Source organism: Temnothorax curvispinosus, unplaced genomic scaffold (genome assembly GCF_003070985.1).
Source record: "Temnothorax curvispinosus isolate PA1 unplaced genomic scaffold, ASM307098v1 QBEX01014331.1, whole genome shotgun sequence".
Lineage (NCBI taxonomy): Eukaryota > Metazoa > Arthropoda > Insecta > Hymenoptera > Formicidae > Temnothorax > Temnothorax curvispinosus.
In genome coordinates this window covers 465,895-487,037 of record NW_020224111.1, presented here as the reverse complement: position 1 = coordinate 487,037, position 21,143 = coordinate 465,895, and the positions used below count along the sequence as shown (strand labels likewise).

The 21,143-nt window shown below is 37.3% G+C and overlaps 4 protein-coding genes across 6 annotated transcripts; 2 read left to right on the top strand and 2 right to left on the bottom strand.

Moving 5' to 3' along the window:
- Positions 1-4,616: 4,616 nt before the first annotated feature.
- Positions 4,617-6,043, top strand: LOC112464592 (pigment-dispersing hormone peptides). The gene is made up of 3 exons (XM_025031678.1): positions 4,617-4,695; positions 5,259-5,410; positions 5,711-6,043. The coding sequence occupies exons 2-3, from the start codon at positions 5,279-5,281 to the stop codon at positions 5,834-5,836; spliced, it is 258 nt and encodes an 85-aa protein (XP_024887446.1). The 5' UTR covers positions 4,617-4,695; positions 5,259-5,278; the 3' UTR covers positions 5,837-6,043.
- A 494-nt stretch (positions 6,044-6,537) lies between these two features.
- On the bottom strand, positions 6,538-11,457 carry LOC112464590 (cyclin-dependent kinase 11B). 3 transcript variants are annotated; one of them, XM_025031675.1, is made up of 7 exons: positions 10,615-10,772; positions 9,929-10,303; positions 8,800-9,797; positions 8,181-8,507; positions 7,610-7,886; positions 7,094-7,324; positions 6,538-7,005 (listed from the first exon to the last, which is right to left on the bottom strand). In XM_025031675.1, the coding sequence occupies exons 1-7, from the start codon at positions 10,665-10,667 to the stop codon at positions 6,711-6,713; spliced, it is 2,556 nt and encodes an 851-aa protein (XP_024887443.1). In that variant the 5' UTR covers positions 10,668-10,772; the 3' UTR covers positions 6,538-6,710. The 3 variants fall into 3 exon arrangements, with proteins under 3 accessions (XP_024887443.1, XP_024887442.1, XP_024887444.1); XM_025031674.1 differs by lacking the exon at positions 10,615-10,772 and adding an exon at positions 11,136-11,457 and having other exon boundaries at positions 6,539-7,005; XM_025031676.1 differs by having other exon boundaries at positions 6,539-7,005; positions 10,648-10,772.
- Positions 11,458-13,560: 2,103 nt separating this feature from the next.
- LOC112464591 (kynurenine formamidase) lies at positions 13,561-16,929 on the top strand. Its single transcript, XM_025031677.1, has 8 exons — positions 13,561-13,817; positions 13,900-13,990; positions 14,325-14,426; positions 15,341-15,475; positions 15,752-15,830; positions 15,944-16,135; positions 16,241-16,376; positions 16,575-16,929. The coding sequence occupies exons 1-8, from the start codon at positions 13,803-13,805 to the stop codon at positions 16,719-16,721; spliced, it is 897 nt and encodes a 298-aa protein (XP_024887445.1). The 5' UTR covers positions 13,561-13,802; the 3' UTR covers positions 16,722-16,929.
- On the bottom strand, positions 16,749-20,577 carry LOC112464589 (probable serine/threonine-protein kinase kinX). Its single transcript, XM_025031673.1, has 4 exons — positions 20,152-20,577; positions 18,786-19,968; positions 18,009-18,674; positions 16,749-17,876 (listed from the first exon to the last, which is right to left on the bottom strand). Exons 1-4 carry the CDS (start codon positions 20,299-20,301, stop codon positions 17,011-17,013), a joined length of 2,865 nt encoding a protein of 954 aa, XP_024887441.1. The 5' UTR covers positions 20,302-20,577; the 3' UTR covers positions 16,749-17,010.
- Positions 20,578-21,143: the final 566 nt, after the last annotated feature.

Here is a 21,143-nt window from a genome sequence, read left to right as displayed (position 1 = left end):
AAATGTTGAGGAAACAGAGAATCAGTGTCCTTGGTGGTTGACGTTGATGCCGAACCCCCGCCGAAACGGATCATCAGCCGTCGCATACCACAAGAAATATGTTATTGTTCCTCAACTGTGTACTTAGCGAGAATATCGTCATGAGGCGGTTTACCAAGCGATCCATTAGTCAGCGATATCTTCTGATCTTCAAGTAGCAATTTGCCCCCGCGAACGGCGGTTCGGGGGAGTTCAAGGGATTCAGGATGAGCGATATGAATTATACCACCGGGGTAGGAAAGTCGGTGAGTCCAACGTTTGCGATAATGGCACGGGTCTTGGATGTCTTCCAAAAATAAGGCACCCTACCTGAGGGAGTGGCAGCGATTCGCCTTGAACTTACGGGTTTGGTCGAGTTATCGACTTGATTTTTTTCTTGCCTGGAAAGTTTAAAAGTGCGCCGCGAGTGAAAGGGATAGAATTTGTGTTAGAATAGCTACGGGCCGCAGGATCGTTATGGTCGTTATCTACCTACGCGTCCCTCATCCCGGCGCGTCCTCGTCTTTGCGCGTTCTTATCGTGTTACGCTTTTTGGTACGCGGCGCGTCTTACACTGTAATTCGCAAAAAATATGAAGCATTTGTTAACTTCTAATTAGGCGAGTTTAATGCGCGCTGCATAATTAGTTGCATACTGAACCCTTGATCTTGGAAATCAAGCGACTACATATGAGAGAGCAAGAGTTCGGCGCACAATTAATTATGCACTATCCGTTGAATCACAACCCCTTGAATTTGTTAGATTGTAATTTATTGGATTCAATCTGCCGCAATGTTTTGGATCGAACCTGTTAGCATACCGCTGATTTTGCTCACAGGGGAGAATTTGGCAGAATAGGTATCTATCTTTCAGTGGTACCGGGTACCGGTGCAGGCGCGAGTAATTTTTCTTCTTTCATGGCACTGGAGAGCTCTAAATACGTGCGCGGAGGCGAACGCCCGGTGACCGACACGGTAAAGAGAAACGTTTGTCAGGAGAACAAAGATCCCGGGGGTCCGGGGAGTTGGACGGGTATTCAAATTCGAGCGTATAGCGGTCCCCGGCCGGTTAATTGCATTACCGTGCGCCTCTGTATAGGTGTGCTTGAACGCACGCACGACGTTCGATTCGACGCCCGAGCCCGCCTCGAGCATTATTAGCCGGATTATATTATTAAAGGTGTGAGGACGCGCGGCGCTTAAACGTTGCGCCGAGTTCAATGCCATCTCTAGCGAGAGACGAAGAGACGAAGAAAAAGGCGAAGGGAGAGCGAGAGAGAGGGAGTTAATACCGTAGAAATATAAATTTTATGTGTCACAGGCCTCCACGCGAGAAAAGAAAATAAAAAATGAAATATATGAATCCATAATCGTCGATCGTTAATGGGCGAGCGAGATGAAGTATCATCGATGCGGTCAAGTTGACTTAGTCGGGACTCAAACGACCTCCTCTTTTTCATCCCGTTCTCTCTTTCTCTTTCTCTCTCTTTTTAATTCAAATGTCCATAATTATACTGTCGTAAAGTACTAAAGTAATTGCTGTATCATATTATGAGTAGTGTACCTCGCGATTAAGGGCTGCGCCGATAAATCAACGGCGGATTGCCTGCCAATTGGCGGTCCAAACGATCGCTCGGTTCCCGTAGGAGCCCTTCCTTCGAAAGAAAAAAAAAGAAGATGATAAAAAGCGTTTTATGAATTCATAGCTGTTTATTTCTTCGGAGTGAACGATCGCATAACTATCGATTAACATCAAGGCGAAATAACTTCTTTCGCACGTACATCCCACATACGTACGCATCGCTCATACTCTTTATAAATGGAGAAGCTCACGGATAAGTTCACAGATCTTTTTTTTTTTCGGAAAAAAGAATAGGACGAAACCGAGAGTTGTGCAGTTGCTGAAAGTGTCGTTATTTATCGCCGCAAGTTCGTGGGCCAATAACGCGTTATTTCATAATAATCGGCCCATCAGCCATTAGTGCATCTCGCGGCAGAGGCGCAAGCACGGCTATCTCGATGGCTTTTTCGCGATAGATAAATCGCTACACAGGAACGCTATTAACACTCGCGGCGAACAAATTGATCCTCTCGCGACGATAGAATGACTATCTCCATCTCTCTTTCGCTACTTGAGAACACACCGCGACAGGGATCCGTAAGTATATACGTCATATTTCGCGCACACATCTGCGAGAGACGTCTCTGACACGCGTTAAAGTCACGAAACGGCTTCTGTGGAGGCGAATGTGAGTCAAACGGGTTTCCGAAGACGAAGACGACGAGCGTGACCGTGGCGGGTGCGAAACGTCGCGTAAATCAAACGTCGTGTGAAAGAACGAGGATGTATTACGAAACAGATGACGATTTGGCGATAATTGGACAATCCGTGCTACTAAAATCATAAGTAAACCGAATTAGTGGCGCGACGCGCGTCTCCCTGGCAGACATTGCGAAATCTCGGAGTCAACTTTCGACGATTCCACAAATAATAATAATAATAGTAATAATCTTGTCGAGAGTGCGATAGATAAATAAAATAAAGAAAAATTAGCCGCGTTTGGTACAAAAGATTTCTCTGTGAGAACGAATGCGAACGAACAAAATTGCAAAAAAATCAACGAGACGAGGCGATTTTGAAATCGGGGAAGATCTTAAACGCGCCTTACGCTAGTTGATCTCGTTGTTTCCAATCTCATCGAACTCTTACCGATCATCGTTTCAGCTTGGGCGCAAATCGCGAATGGTCGCTCATCAGACATCCAGGCTCTCCATTATGGAGAAAATGTCACGGAGGCGTCGAAAGTGGCTAATCCGTTCGCCGTTGATCGACACGCCTTCGCCGTGGGTCTTCGAAGGGTCTTATAACGTAGAATCAAGGCCACGCCACCGGTCCCAGGCCGCTTTTACTGCCGCTGGTTGAGTGACCTTTCTGCGCCCATCCCAGGGAACAGTCAAAGATTTCGACGCAGCTGCTGGTCCGTCCTTCTTCCTCCTCGCTTTGCTCTCTTTTCTATTTTGTCTCTCCCTCGCGAGTTTCTTGCAAGACGAAAAAGAAAACGAACGGCAGGGTGTATCGATTCATTTTGAAGTAGTGGCAATCATAAAGAGATTATAGTCGAATCAAAGGAAAAAGTTATTAATAGACTAAGGGAAATGATTGTTATTGCAACCCTATAATAGAAATATTACTATTACTATTAATTACTATTGCTACTGCTATTGCTAGTAATGTTACTATTAATTTGTACTATTTTTGCAGCAAAGAAATGGGCGAAATAATGAGACTGCGTTTAATAGACCATGTAATTAATCTTTGCTTGAGATAAGATCTGCAAGATCGTCAGTGAAAATATCGTCAGTCGTTCATTGCGATCCATTTTCCACATGAGATTGGTCAATTAGTTATCTATAATGAATACTAAGGCATTTATGATGCTCAGGTCAGGCATTTATGCGACGCGTTGCTCCGGAGGAGCGCTCGCGGTATCACTTCTCGCGCCGTACTCCCATTGTGTACGCCCGACGAGCGTTTGTCCCGAGATAATTATGCGATTATCTCTCCTTTTGTCTCCTCCCCATCTTCCCCGAAGAATGACAATGTCGCGATTCACCATTCGCCGTGCACGCGACGTATCGTTCGACGAATGAGTAATGCGGGCGAGCCGGCTGATTTATATCTTCTCGAGTATATCGAAAGGACGGGAGCCGTCGCCGCCGCCGCCGCCGCCAGCCTTCGCGAGGTCGGGTTTCCTCGTGCGGATAAGCGTTCCCCGAGATTAAATACGACACTGACCCTGACGAGACTCGCATTCGCGAGCGACCGCAACGAGACGAGTGCTCGTAATGCTCGTCGTGGGCTCTTCCTATAATGATAGCTCTTGTCGCGACGGACGCTTCGGGCACGCGCGCCGCGAGATCGCGGGCCTTGATAACAGAAGAAGTTTCTGCGGAGAAGATTAAAAGACCGTACTCCCGACTGTCGGCGAGGGCGACGACGGGGCGTCTTTCGGCGGCTCTCGCTCTCGATGCAAAAATGTCGCTCTGCAATTAATATTAAAATGAGAATGAAAGACACGTAATTCGCGGATCCTCGCATCGTGTAGTCTTTAAAAGGACGTCGCGCGAATTCCGCGACATTATATGAAAAGGTCAATAATAAAATGTTTTTCAGGAGTGAAAGGAGATCCGACACCCGACAGGAATTCGGCGGGATCGGCGCCGATCGAGCTTTTATTATATGTTTTCGACTCCGATTTAAATTCCTCCCTCAGGATCGCATTTCCATTTCCAATTTCAATCCTTCTCTCGGATATATTTTATATTGATCCGTGAGCTTTATCGAGACGCAATTTTATTACGTATACCGATCAGCCGCGAGTAATCAAACGCAGGCGATTGCACGCTTCGATAGGATTTCTTTTACATAACTTAATAAAGGAGACGAAACATATAATTTCCACGATGATTTCGTCGGAGGAGGACACCTGTCGTTCGCAGAGTCGGCCTACGCCCTTACGATCTGTCTGTCAGGAACAGATCTCGCGACGATAGTAAGATGCTCGGTATAAAAGAAACAGCGCTTTCGGATCCACGTCGTATTCGTGCGGTACATTGAACGGCGTTCGCTGCCACTTCGCAGTCTGCTGTAAATTGGCGACTTACAACTATATTGCGAGTAATTATCACGTTTATTCAAATTACTTAATTAAAATAAAATTGTCGTATAATACAAGTTTTTTTTATTAATATTAATATTTATTTTATCAAATTAAATTAATATTAACCCTTAAATGCCTCCTGGGGTCCAGCGGACCCCAGACCCTTTACAATGATATATTTTCAAATGTTTCTTGCCAAAAATGGCGCTCGTGTTCCCATTGATGATAGTTGAGTGATTGACCTACCCGTTTGTACACTTAGCAGTACTCAGTTTACTTAATTTTTTATACTATGTTGAAATTGAAATTTTAACAATATAAGCATTTTATTCTCTTTTCTAAGCCTTGAACAACATTGAAAAAAATTTTCATAATTAAAGATAAAAAAATCAATGAGTAAAGAGACATTTTTCATGCTGGGGTCTTTTAGATCCCTCATCATGTCATTTACGAGATTCTTGAGAGGTGTGGCATTTTTAAGAGTTAAATTTTATTAAATTAATATATTCAATTATTATATTCAATGTTTAATTTAATAATTGACAAGTCTTTTTCTACACGTGTTTACCTTTGTCTCAAGAACGGGAGCAGCATTCGTCAATGGCTAATTACGCGAAGCTCGCAGTCGTTATTGCCGTTATCGTCGGCGTCGTTTGCGGAGAGGAGTTCAGCGAGCTCGAGGATGTCGACAGAAATATTCTCGGGTTGAATCTTCCGTACGGTAGAGGATTGGTAAGTGTATATATCCATCAATCTAAGTGGCAATTAAGAGACGCGTAAAATTTTGCTAATAACGTCGCATATTTATCATATTTCGAAATTATATCGAACGCTTCGGCAAGAAGAGATACGATGAGGATTAATTTACACGTCAATTCGGACTCGGAATTCTACTTAAGCGGTCGACACAGTTTGGAAAAGAAAATAGCGATGTTGTAACAGAATACTATTAAATAGATTCATTAGGCGAATATTTATGTACATAAGAAATGTTACACACATTTCTTATTTTATTATTTGTTTCTTTCATAGGATAGCGAATTGCAGCTGGCCAGATTGATACTGGTGGCTCCACGTCCCTCTCATCCTAAGCGTAACTCCGAGCTTATAAACTCCCTGTTGGGCCTACCAAAAAATATGCACAATGCGGGGAAATGAAAGTGACATTGCTTGGTTGTACAAGATATTTAAAGATACATTACATATAGAAGAATATGCATCTCATAGTTTATCCGTCAAATATATATTAGAACAGAGCATTCAGAAAATCAAATGAAAAATGTCAGCGCTGTTGCCAGAAACATGGACCTCGTGTACAAAATGAATCGATACTAAATAATAAATGTAGAAACTCACATACATATATATTTCTATTTTATTACATCTTTCTATTACATAATTCCTTGTACTATTTTTTTTGCTCTCACGTTCTCTTTATAATTTATGATTGTAAAGTGCGGACTAATATAAATTACGAACATTAATCACGTAAATGTTGTCGTTTTGATTTTTATAACAGATATTTCTATTATTCCATACTAGGATAGTATTATTCTATCGTATTATTCTAACGGAGTTGAAAGGCAACTCCAAGTTGGCAGATCTTAGGTTTAATACCTCGGCCTTCATTTTATAAGAGGTCGATTAATTTCAAAAGGAGATAAGAGGAGGATTTGAAGGATTTAAATTGTAATCCATTCCAGAAACTGATACATAAATATAGATATATTATTTTATACTATTAAATCATATGCGACAAGAGCAATCGCAAACATCTCCATTTTATAAAACCGAGACACTGTAATTCAATTTTATATATATATATATATATATATATATATATATATATATATATATATATATGAATATTCTTCATGTTCTTTGTTCTTTTATAACAGAAGTAGAATACGTACATATAATGCGGATTATATATTTCTTCATACATACATATATAAAGAAACGTAGTATATTTTGTATAAATCTATTCGGATAAAAATTCTTTGATATAATTCAAAGTATAAAATTTTTTCAATTAGAATTTCAAGTGAAAGCCACCCCCAACCGGCGGCGCCCTGCCACCCTCCATCATGCCCATGTGGAAACCGGAGTTGCTCAAATCAGCGTCGTCACCGTCGCCCAATTGCTTATATTCTCTGCCGCCGCTCGGTGGTTTCGGGGACGCGTTTGTAGTTCTAATTCCTTGCTCCGATTTGGCGGGCCACGTGGGAAACATTTGCGGATCGATTGGCAAAGGCGCTTCAGTAAAATAGCCATGATTACTGGCGTCTTCGGCGGTTACACGTTGGCGAGGATCATACGTTAGAAATCTGAAAACGGAACAATCACGCTTGTAACAAAACTTATTTAAATATTAGACACTTGCATGTATCGCTCTCTATATGTGGAATAACTTACTTGTTCAGCAACTCGATACCTAAATCGGACAACGATAAACTAAATCTTTGTCTGAGATTATTTACAGGGTAATGCGCGAATGGAATCTTTTGTACTATGGGTAATTTAGCATATCCTGGCCAGATTCTTTCGCTCGGTGTACCCAGCTCCTTAAATATTTTATTCAATTGATCTATATCCGACTTTCCTGGGAACAATGGTTCCATTCTTAAAAGCTCAGCGAAAATGCACCTAAGAAAGGATCATAAATATCGTATATAGTCTATATATTTATATATATTAATATACATGCTAAAATTATATTTATATTTAATACTATAATCCATAATCAAATCAGCCATAGTCAAGTTAATATCGCCGATTAAAAACAATCATAATAATAAATGATACTAGGCCAAAAACGAGCAACGGTTGTTTGTTTTTAGCCCAGTATAATTTATTATTATTGTTTTACGAGCTAGATTCCATTGATATAGAAACAATTATATTAAATGATACTGAAAAAATCACACTTACCCTACGGACCACATGTCTATTGGTGTACTATATATTCCTGCATATTCTTTGTCACACAGCAATAATTCAGGAGCTCTATACCAAAGCGTTACGACGATAGGCGTGTATTGCCTCAAGGGAGAACCATATTCACGAGCTAAGCCAAAATCGCCGACTTTCAAAATGCCCCTGTGACTTAACAGCAAATTGGACGTCTTTAGATCGCGATGCAATATCCAATTATCATGCAGATGCGCGACCGCGCGTAACAATTGTTGCATAAGACATTTAACTTCTCCTACAATAGAAAGAAATACTAATTTTTCCTTACATTCGCATATTCTGTTATAAATTTAGAAATTGGGTGCAACAGCAGCGTAAAGTTCAATATATGTGATCCATAAAACAATACAATTATTTTATATTTAACCCTTAATGACATCTTAGATTACTTGTATATAATTGTTATTTTTAAATTGTATCTATTAAAATTGTTTTTATTTTTTTTATTTTTTGACTTGTGTGCTGTTATTACACTATTACGCCCAACTCTTCGATCAGTTTTCTACATTGTGTAATACAATACACTCACCGGGTATAAAAACTTGTTTCTTCTGTTTCATGGTTTCTATTAGGGATTTCAGATCGTGCTCTACGTAATCCATGACAATAAATATCTTATCCATGTTACTGCCGACGACTATCTCACGCACGGTAACAATATTGGGATGCTGCGCTTTCAATAATGTATTGATCTCCCTCAGACTCGTAATCGGAAAGCCTTCCTTCTCCTTTTCCATTTTCAGTCGTTTTAACGCGACTATCTCATCTGTACGTTTGTCGCGTGCTCTGTACACGACTCCATATGTACCTTCTTCGATTCGATTTAGACATTGAAATTCTTCGACGCTTCTACAACCTAAAGAGCAGAAAATTTACAATATATGTACATATAAACAAAAAATAATGAATCATAGAGCGTCTAAAAATTAATGATAAAATAAAAGCAAAAATAAAAGAAAAACATTAGATTGAAGGAATAAAAGCAAATTTGAATTAATCAAGTTGAAGATTATTTACGATAAAAATTTAAGCCTGAGACTAACCTGAGAGTAACCTGTGACTAACTCGTGTATTTGGGATGCTTTTAATCCTTCAATTTTATTTTTAAACTTCTTTTACATTTATTTGTATAGCATTTCTTGCTGTACCTTGAATAGCCGGCAGATATGGCGGTAACTCTGGTTCCTCCTCTTTCTTTTCCTCCTCTTCTATGTTTTTCGGAGCATTGTTGGACTCGACATGTCCCGGAGAGTCTCCATCTGAATGATCGGATTTGGCTAATCGATCGACGGACAATGGACTTGGATTGTTGTATTCTGAGCCATCATTGGAATCGCCCCCAGAACCTTTATTCGATTCGTTAGATTCATCGTCGTCGTCGCTGCTCGATTCCGAAGAGTCGGACGAATGTCGCTCCGAGGACCTCTCGTGCGGACTTCTCTCACCTTCGGACGAGTGTCTAGACTCGGCTGATTTCGATCGCGCGCCCTCGGAACGAGCAGGACTGACGCTTTCATCCGACAGTTCTACAATCGAAGGATCTGGATTGTTATCCGGACTCATGGGCCGTTTCTCGCCTCTCTTCATTCTTCTCGCTTCCAACTCCATTCTAGATACCTCTTTGCGCCTGGCCATTTCTCTGTCGGCTTCCAACAGCCTTTCTTTCCTAAGTTCCTGTTCCGTCATCTCCTTTGGATCTTTAATCTGCATAGAGATGTCATTTTGCACATCCATCTCGTTAATATCATCGGTTACGATCTCCATCGCTTCCCGCAGCTGTTTGTCCCTGTGCTCCTTCTCGCGCTCCATCTTCTCTTGGTCTCTCTCGCGAGCTCTATCGTGCTTGTGAGATCTCTTGCGACGTTTCTCGGATCGTTCCATCAGCTCGCTCTCCGAGAACTGCTCGTCCATGATCACGCGTACGTGCCTCTGATCCTCCATGCGAATCTCGCGACGTTCTCTACCGTCGTCCACGGTACGCATTTCACGACGTTCCCGCAGGTCGTCCATACGTACTTCTCGCCGATCGCGCGACTCGCGTATTTCTCGCAGATCCTCCAATCGCACCTCGTGTCGAGACGACTCAATTTTATAATTACGAGTATCACGCGGATCCTCCCGTCTCTCCCTTCTCTTGTCCAACAATCTAGAACATAAATATTTTCATGTAATTAGATTTTTAAAAGAAACAATAAATACAAATAATATTAATATTTCTATATTTTGTCAGATAGACAGACAGCAAAAAATTTCAAGGTATAACGAAATACGACATACCTTTCCCTCAAATCTTCTAGGACGCGGTCTCCTGTACTTCTTTCCTTGCGATCGTGCCTGGAAGATTCTCTGTCTCTAGAATGGCTCTCCATCCTGTCTAGTCGCTCCATTCTCTCACGATTCCTCTTGGAGCTTTCCAAACGCTCGGGTCTTTCAAGAGGCTCTCCCACATGTCTACGATGCCTGTGCTTGTCCCTATGTCTGTCTTCGCGTTCGTGCTGACGCGACTTCCGCTCTTTCTCATCTCTACGATTTCTCCTGTCGCTGTGCTTCTCCCTTCGATGGGACGAGCTAGACTTATGATGGCGAACAACTGCCTGCGGTGGTTTGATATCCAAGGAGTCGGCCGTGTCGCCACCCTCTTCCTCTGAAAAGCTGAAATAGGTAATTATGTTGAATCAATGACATTACTAATTCTTTCGTGAAATTCGTGAAGCAAATGTTTGAGATATAAACTCATAAATATTTGTACCACCAATAACTATCACTTTTTGTTTCAGTAGTTTACGAATATTTATGAATACATTCAGAATTAAAATTAAGAAGTGATGCGCTAATTAACGTTATAATTTTTTTAACAAATAAAACAAATATATGTGCCACAGGACCGGAGTAAGGATGGTATTCCTATGTACTTAGAAATAAATAAAAAGGAAAATAACTCGAGGAATCGAAGTGCTGCGTACAAACGTGCGTTGCCTCGTGGCGATTTCGAATACCTAAAAATTCTGGGCAGCATTGCTCGTCATTATGCTTCGTGCGATATGTTTTCACTTATTCGCAAAAAGGGACTGACTTGCCGAATGCTGAGTGTCAAATTGTCAATTGGTGTCAAAGAGATTAATGGAAAAACCTTTGGACGCAAAGTCCGCCATTCGCGAGCGTATCGAACACCGCCACACCGCCACGGTGCTATCAAGCAGTACGCAGTACCAACAAACCCCAAATGCAAAAAGACAAAAATTTGTCGCGCAAGCGCGCACATGCGCCTTCAAATATCATTTTAGGCTAACCTAGACGACTCTCGCGTGGGCTCGGACGACGAGGAGCAACGGATTAACTGGGATTAACGCGGGGATCAAAAGTACGCGTTGTAGGCGTAATCCAGTGATCGTTCTTGGCTCGTGGCCCGCCCCGTCTTTTAGACCTAATCTTAATCAAATTGCGACAATATTTAAGAGAAAGACGATATAGCGATAAACAATACCTGTATTCAGCCATATCCTTCGATGGACTCTTCTTAATTTCTCCGTCTTCACTTTGATTATCGATATCCATATCTGACATATCCGGCGTGGACATATTCACGCGAGTAGCTAACGCGATTTTTAACCTAACTCATTGGGATGTCGCTCGTTGCGTTCGAATGCGTTCCCATTTTCGGTGAATTGTAGCTCGCGGAAGATGACAAAACAATCAGCGTGACGTTTGATTACAGATTTTAGATCGTAAATATAAAAAAAAGATTTAATAAAACGTGTTTTTCACGTTACCACTCGCGAATTATTTCACAATACTCCTACTTCACCGTTCACCATTGTAGCTTTTTTCAATGGGTTTTGGAACGCAACGCGTCAGGAAGCCGGAAACGCCTTTTTCCGAAGTTTCGGAACACGGATAGAGTTGGTCAAAAATATCCTAAATTAAATAAAGATTCATTCGATATTTTGGCTAAATTCTTATTACGAAAAAAATTACGAATAAGAATTCTTATTCGTAAAGGCCTTCACACACGAATCGACGAAAGACGTAAAACGTAAATCGTAAGGAAATCCACCAATCAGAGTCGACTATTCCCCTCTTCAAGAGAGAAAAAGAGGGGAATAGTCGACTCTGATTGGTGGATTTCCTTACAATTTACGTCTTACATCTTCCGTCGATTCGTGTGTCCGGGGCTTAATTCTTATTCAATTCTTAAGGCCATTGCACGTAACAAAGTTTTAATCATAATCGTATGGTTGTAAGAAAATAGACCAATCACGAGCTATTTTGATTAATATTTATCATAATAAAAAATATTAATATCTATTACATTAAAAATAATTAAAATATGATTAATTTTACTAAAATATATCTAGGAAATTTCAAGAATTTTTCAAATATTACCAAGCTGCTGGGTAATTTTTATCACGTTATTTGTAAAATGTCTTTTGTACATTTCAAAAATTTAACGGTAAAATATAACAAAAAATTCTCTCCATGCAGGGCTAAAGAATGGCAATAAATAATGAGTCAGCGATGGTACATAATATCAACGTCAATATTAAACAAATCGAAATTATGCTATAACTGAAATATTTTTCAATATAATGAAATATTGAAAAATATTTTATTTACAGCATAATTTCGAATTGCTTAGTATTGACGTTGATATTAAGTACCAATCGCTGAGTCATTATTATTTACCATTTGTGTGTAATAAATCAGTCATATACCACGTTTACGCGAGCGTTACTTTTGTAGTAACGATAATTCCTTCGCATAAACGGGATTTTGTAGTAACTTACGATAATTTACTCCACGTAAACGAGTGAATTATCGTAAGTTACTACAGAAGTAACGCTCGCGTAAACGTAGTATTATAGTTTATAAATTATGTACAAAATTTATTAGTAAGAAAGACGTATGATATGTAGAAGTAAAAAAATATGTAATATATAAAAATTATTAATTACACAAATATTTATAAACTTTTCCTATTTAATATTCAGTTTATTAATAATGTATACAAGTATAGAAGTTAAACACTATTATGTGATTGTACTGTAAGCTCGTTTTACTTTCTCATAATTTCAATGAGCATATACATTAAACTTACAATAACTTTTTCAATTCTGTAATATTTTCTAATGTGAGCGTACGTTCAGCTATTGCTGCTTCTGAACAGTTTTCCTTAGTTACAAGTTCAACAATTGGTTTGATTATTTTTTCATGCTTCTTAAAAAATTTGTCGTCTAGATTTGGCAAATCGATACAGTTGAAAATCTTGTTTAGCTGATTTGGACCCGCTCCAGCATGTACAACTCCTGAAGAGAGTATTATAAACATTGAAAAATAATATAAATAAACGTCTCAATATATTTTAAAAAAAAGCTTTTTTTTACTTTTTATGTATTTATATTTTTTATTTTTTTACTATATATATATATATATATATATATATATTATGTATATTATATGATTATGATATATAAACATAATATACATACATATATACACACATACATACATACATACGTATATATTACAACAAAATATATAAAATTTATTCTTTACCACGCTTTCTCATATTTAAAAAAAATCATGATTATGAAAATATAAAGACGTGGAATAAATAGATCAAAGAGTTGAAATAATGTTTTTGCTGCAAATTCAATAATTTCTCGAGAAGTTTGATGCTTTGTGACTTTGTTCATCTCATATTGGATATAGCAGAGCTAAAACTGTAATATTAAAATCTGTCCTATCGAAAGATATTTATAATTATAGCGACTATACATATATCTATAATGGAGCAATCTACGCGATAAATCGGATAAATCCTGAATTACATAAAATTTGTAAAAAAAATTATCTGTATAACCGCGTCGCAATAACACGAAGAAACCAACATGTCTTCGTATGTGAATTTAATTAACTTTCACTTTCCACCTTCGCAATAAACTAACGTGAACCCTTGCAGTCGTAGCGCTCGTATATTACACACTCATATAGTACACATTGACAGGCAAAGCCAGGAAAGTGCAGCGTATCGTATATCATAAGAAAACGGTAGCATGCAGTATCCAACGAGCATTACCGCGAGTAACAACTGTGAGTCATAACTTATTGCTTATCATTCCCTGAAGAGTCAACTGGCTGATCAGGCTGATCAATGATGGCTATGTCCGTACGTAATATTTCGACGCAACTTTCGCGTGATGACGTTTTTAAAAATTAAATGTGATTTGATATCTCATTTGATCTTTAAGGAACACGAGCGACTGTATACCCCGAGCGAATGGAGCAAACGATATAAATCTGAGGAGCTGCTAGAGCGATTCTTTACATTCTGCGCGGAAGGTAGGACAAATGATGGTTTGAGTCTTTCTCTACGGGAATCATATAATTGCGATAAATCTTTGCGAGTCTTATTAAGACTTTTCCGATTTTACGATTATTATCACGCCGCGAGAAAGGCGTGTCAGATATGTGATCGCTGATCAAGGTCTTTTAATACGTTTACGCGAGCGTTACTTCCTTCGCGTATATATAAACGGGATTTTCCTTCGCGTAAACAGGATTTTATAGTAATTAACGATAATTTACTCTGCGTAAACGAGTGAATTATTATCGTAAGTTACTACAGAAGTAACGCTCGCGTAAACGTAGTATTTGTTATTAATTGTTATCGTAGTTACGGACAAGACTCGGAGAACTGTTAAATGTAAACTTAATGTGGCGTACGGCCCTACGAAGCGCGCAAAGTACGACATATATGGCACCGATTTACCGAAAGGTATGTACAAATGTAATGATGACTTGATTCATAGATAGATAATTTCCATATAGGCATCAAACTTGTCGAACAATATCTCGAATTCTCAGCAAAAAATTATTTCTACCATTTTCTGTTCCATTTATCTCTATATTTTTATAATCGTGTTTCTCTTTCAAAATAAAAAAGAATTAGAAGCGACTGAAACAAGAGGGATAAACTTACAAAATTCACGCTTGAAAATCGGTCTATTTTATCTAGATTTCTCCTTTTTATTTTCGATAAGAATTTATTTTCAATTTATTTCCAAGGTCGGAGGCGTTTACTTGCAAATTATACGATATCTATAGTCTAGCCTGAATCACTTATTTCTTCGATATGCAAACACGATACGCGCATAAGCATAAAACAGCAATTTTCTTGTACAATTCGTTTAAAATTGAAATCAAGAGACACGGTATAGTGTCTCGTGCCAAGTACACGCGGAGCGAGACCGACCGTGACTCTTTTACGCGATAAAATATACACTGAGAAAAAAATATTTAAATCCAAAAAAATATTTATTTAGGTATATGTGTGTGTGGCTGCCAATAGTTTTTTATTTAATATAATACACATATTTATTTAGAATTAAATATTTTTACTTAATTTAAATAAAAATATCTAATACTAAATAAATATACGTATTATATTAAATAAATAAGCTATTGGCAGCCACCTAAATAAATATTTATGGATCTAAATTTTTTTTCTCAGTGTATGAACATCAAGGAAACATTTTTGGAATACATATTAGTATTTCCACTTCATATTCTATCCTCTAAATCTGCTCGTTTTTTTTTTTTTAAAGATCTGCAAACTGTTAGATTGCATTATACTTCCTAGCGATGGTATTTTTTTCTTACCCATCATTTTAAAACAGTTATATATTTCAGATGCGCCGATATTTGTGTTTATCCATGGAGGATATTGGCAGGAATTTAGCAAGGATGTCGCTGGGTTCTCGGTACCCTTGTTTGTTAAAAATAAAATCAAAGTAATAACAGTTGGATACGATTTGTGTCCGAATGGTGAGATGGTATAAAATTCTATTGAATTATACCGCTGTCTTCCTTACTCTTGATTATTTATCAGTTTACTTTACAACACATTTACAATTTAAAATTGCAATAAAATCATTTAAGCGCGTCATAGTTGGAAGGAATTGGACGCAAAAATTTATGAAAACGTTTCGGAATTTTACAATTTATCACTATATTAGAAACTCTCAAATTAAAAGATTATCTTATTGGTATAATAAATTTTATATATGGTGTAATGAATTGTATTGTTTTCTTGTACTTCAGTTAGAATTGGAGATATAGTAGCGGAGATAAAAGCAGCGGTCACGCAAATATTAAAATATGCGGCTGATTCAGAATCTAAGTATGTTATTTAATACAAAACTCTTCTACACTCGTATACTAGGTACAAAACTAAAAAAAAAAAAAAAAAAAAAAAAATTATGTTTATATGTACAAACACACAATAATGTACAGATATGTATGCATCGCTGGCCATAGTGCCGGAGCGCATTTGGCTGCATGTCTATTGCACGACGACGATTGGATTAATCGCATGAAACAGCAAGGATATTTTGCATTATTAAAGGAAATCATACTGATAAGCGGCCTTTATAATTTAAAACCTGTAGTTGATACCAGTCATGGGACAGCCCTTAAACTGACCGAGTAAGCATTTTATCTCTCTTCAACAGAATTCAATAGAATTATATTATATATATGTAGAATTATGTATGAAGCTTATAACAAGTATACATATATTATTGCTTTCAGGGAAGAAATTAAGGCATTTAGTGTTTCCACTTTAGATGAAACGAAAGGCCGTCGTATCAGTGGCTTGAAAGTTGTCGTAATCGTAGGTGACTGTGATTCTCCAACATTTGTGGATGAATCGCGCAAATACGCCCAGGTAGTTAATTAAATATTAGATCTGTTTTTTATAGCTGAACTAGTGTACACTCTCTAAAATAAAATTGGTACATATATGAAATTTGACAAAAACGAAAAGTTTCAGTGCAGCCTACTGCAGCAATAAAAAACAAACCTATTACGTATTGAATGTTATTGCGCAAACTTGTATCGAACTAAAATTGTATTATTGTTTCAGAAAATTATTCCCATTGTGGATAATGTGGAATATATTTTACTTGAAGACATAGACCATTTTAACATAGTGGAGGAACTTCTGAATTCGGACTATGATCTCGCTAAATTGATATTGAAGTGTCTTCAGCCGGATGCGAACATTCATTAGATGAATATGTGGAAAGTTAAAGGAATATTATTTGTCCTAAGGCACTATATATTCATCATAAAATACAATTTAGATTAATTAAAAAAGATTTATTATTATTAAGGATTATTATATTAATTATATTAACGTGTCTCTTTATATATTTGGCTTTTAAATTAGAAATGTTTTGTAAAGACATTGAATATACTTCATATAACATCAAGATTAATCATCTTGCCAAATTGATCAGATCAATGTTGCTTTTTCCATAACAATGATCTAAAAGGACAGCCCTTGCTATATGTTTGAGTCATTTGGATTTGGTCGTCGATGAACTCACATCAGTTTCCTTAGAGACAGATTGCACTGTCGATTTCTTTATGCTTATAATCTTGCTAGGTACAATTCGATTAATTACTATCGTCTCGTTTCCAGCATTCGCGTTTTGTTGACTTTGTCGACTGGTACTTTGAAGAGGCAATTGGATTATCGTAGATCCACGGACGTCGCGGACAGGTTCTATTTCTCCCGTTCGCATATTCACCTTCAAGTAATTATTTGTAATATTTTGGACGCTGATTATATTCCTATTTATCGGCATACGCCTAACCAGTGTCGGACGTTTCATTACGGGAATTATCTTGGGAATTATTTTATTTCCAACCGCTAGCATAGTGCGCTTAGCAACAACAGGCAATGGCTTGGCTGTTCCTTCATTAGTCAAATCAACTATTTCTTTATTCTGGTTTGTTATCTTTGGCGCATTTTCTTGAGTGGTCTTATCCATTTTGTGCCGATTGTCCTCCCAAGTCGTGGGAGGTTTAGCGAATGAACGTAATCGCAATACAGGCTTCTTTTCCTCTTCAGGTTGCTCATCGTTTGGTATATTCTCGATTGGTTCATCCATCACACTTTCTGTTATTATCTCTGTTTCATCCGTTATTATTTCTGTTGTGTTTTCCGTTATCTCCTCTGTTACATCTTCTGTTATTAGTTCTGCAGCATCCTCTGTCATCAGCTCTGCAGCATCCCCTGTTATCAGATCGGCTGCATTTCCTATTATCAGTTCTGTTGTAACTGCGGTTATTGTATCTGTCACATCCTTTGTTACCTTCTTTGTTGCAGGACCTGTTATCACTTCGGATACTTCAATTGCTTCCACCTCTGCTAGATCTTCTACAACATACGTATAAAATACATATAATCATATAAATAAATATATATGACTTTTCTATTTATGTGTTTAATTTTATATATTTTATATATTTTATATATTTTATATATTTTCAATTTTATTAATATGTATACCACTTGTGCATTTTGTTGTCAAACCCGCTGGTGAGTCCTCTTGCGTCATTTCCTTTACAACATCCTTTAGGATAGTACTGCTACTATACGGCTCGTGTATTGTCTTCTCGTTAATTGTTTTATTCTCATTCTTTGATACTGCTGCATCATTATTTTTCAAAATTTTTATTTTAAGTAATTTGTTACATTTCTGTTGTAGGGTATCCGCCATAGTTTTATTCGAAATAGCTTTATCCACAGCATGATATACACTTAAATTAGATTTATTTTTTTCCGTAGGTGATCTATTTTCTTTAACGGTTTTATCTATGTCTTCTTCATTATCACTATCATTCTCACTTGTCATAGATGAGTTTTCATCGTTTTTATCTTCATCATCTATAATACTTTCTTCTTCCATTTCTTCATCCTCATCCTCCTCTTCCAAAGGTGCTTCTTCATTATTTTCGTCTTTCATTTCAAACTGTTTCTTTACATATTCTTCGAATACGGCAGCTAATCGTTTTTCTCCCTCAGTACGATTATCAGTTAGTTTTTTCGCTAAATTTTCATCTTTTATAGCTGGGTCTTCTTCGGTGTCTTCAAGATATAAAGAAAATGTGTCCCAATAATCTTTGCGCCTACTGCGTTGCAAGTGTTCTCCAAGTTCTTCGAAAGCTTTCCGTGCTACATGTGTCAACAATATATAACATAGATATAATAATCAAACGCACAGCAAAATATATTGCACAATTAAATATATTCATAAATAAACTAAAATTATAATACGTATCTTACCTATTTTTTCTCGTTTATTTTCGTCTAGACCTAATTTTTTTCTCTCATTACACCGATTAACACATTCCAAAATGTCCCTGTGATCAGGGAATATTAAATCATCTATAAGCGCTCCCGTTCTTTTCATTTGATTTCGTCGAGTAATTTTAGAGTTGATAAAATTCGTTATTGCTTGATCCACAGCAACAATTCGAGTTACGTTAAAATGTTTAGGACGCAAATATACGCGCCCCGCATCAGCATTTTCTCCCGTTAATTCACAAAGTTTATCATATAATTCCACCATTTTCTCCTTATACCTTACGACTTTCATATAATTACTATCATTCTCCTCATTAAAATCAACTTCCTCCTCTTCCAATTTTTTTATCCTTCTCTCACATTTTTCCATAGCCTTCGTTACTTCTTTGATCCTTCTTCTTGTCTTGGAGTTTGCATTCTCTTCATTATCAGCATCATCTTCGTCATCCGATTCTACTTCAATATTAACTGGTACATTATTTGTAGCATAGGAAGTGGAAGGAACTGCATCATAGATTTCATTATTTTGCAATGCCTGGGACTTCTTTTTCCTCATCTCGTTCATCACTTCTTCTATATGCACGTATATTTTTCTGCTATTACTTGTAATAGCTTCACGCTTTTCATTTAAAAATGTGACAAAATTTTCTGACGCAGCGTAAATTGGATCCAAATTTTCATAACGTCTTTTTAACTTATCAACAATCTTATCCATATCCCTTTTATCGCCCTTTGGACATTTTTGCAGACATAAGCTTATAAACAGTGGAAAAACGTCCTGCGAAACGTACGATATTTTTTTCTTCTCCTTCACGATCAATTGTATCTTTTCAGTTTTCACTTCCCGGTCTGGCAGGTTCTTATTTAGTTTTGCATTACAATCAGATTTCACAAACTGTATCTCAGGTACATTTATAGAGCATTGGCTAGGTACAGACTTGTTTATCACCTTAGATGTACCCTGATCAAGATTTAACCTTCTTCTTTTTTCCATTATAAAATCCGTCTGTATTATCACATTTGTATCTGTCTGTAATTTCTTTCGTTTCAGATTATTCTCTTCAATTTTGTCAATATCGATGAATAAAGTCTCCGTTTTTCCATGAGCACAGGCTCCAATACCAGTTTCTATAGATTTGGTCGGTAATTTATCCTTATTTTCCTGCAACAATAAATTTATAAATCAGTATTTGGATTTTAAAAATAATGTTATTATCCCATAATTCCTCATTTATTATTATTATTGTTATTATTTTCCTTTTTAACAAAGCAAGCTGTCATTTTCCAAAAATTGATTTTAAAGGGATTTGAACAGACATCTAAATTTATCAAAGCATTTCCAAACCTTTTGGGAGTCAGATTCATCATCAGACGAGATACAAATGACCTCCATTTCCATTGTTACATTCGAAACAGCAAATAAGTGCCACCAAACAAGTCTACACTTGTAGCTTAACGCCTCTCGAATTATCCTATGTGACCTCCTGTTAAACATATTGATAACATAAAACTTTTACCGATTTCGAAAAACGCTGTGACTTTGATGGGTAACCGTATCCACAATCTGTGCAACGACATCCTGTCAAACATCTTCATCTAATCGAGAAGACATTTGATGTTTTAGTACTTTTCGCGATTGTGCATAATTCGCAAAATGTTCGAAAAAGAAGCCTGTGCGCAAATATCAATTTTTGGCCTCTTGGAAACAGTAACTTTAAGGAAACCATAGGCGCGCCGAGAACTTTATTTCCAAAAGCAGAAAGGCAGTTTTTACTTGCCTGGGTTTTAATTATCTCGCTGGTCTCGTGGACGATTCGTTGAGCAGTACGGAAACAAGTATGCAAGTTCACATGTCGGTGATGAGTTAACGCTATGTCAACGGACTAATCGGAATGGAATGGATTCCGATCGAAATTAATCTGTTAACTGTTTTCCCTAGAAGACACAATAGAAATCTAAAAAATAACTAAATTTTGATGGGGATCCAACCCAAAAAGTTCCACAATATCCGAAATACGAAGATTGGAATGTTGTTAATGTTTGTATATGCAATGTTATTGGTCAGCTATTAGGAAAATTTCATTCTCAGGTATGGTACCTATATAGAAGGGAATTATTGGAAGCATTACTATATATAACGGTCACAAAAGAAAAAACGCAAAAGTGTTTAAAGGGTTATTCAAACGGTTTTGCATATACGATGACGTTTCACTTTAGAAAAAAAAGCAATATGGCGTCTTCCATGTCAGATGTATGATTGGTCAACGTTTTGATATATTTTATGACTACGTAAGGTTGTCTGAACTAGCCTTAATCCAAACAAAAAAAAGAGAGAAT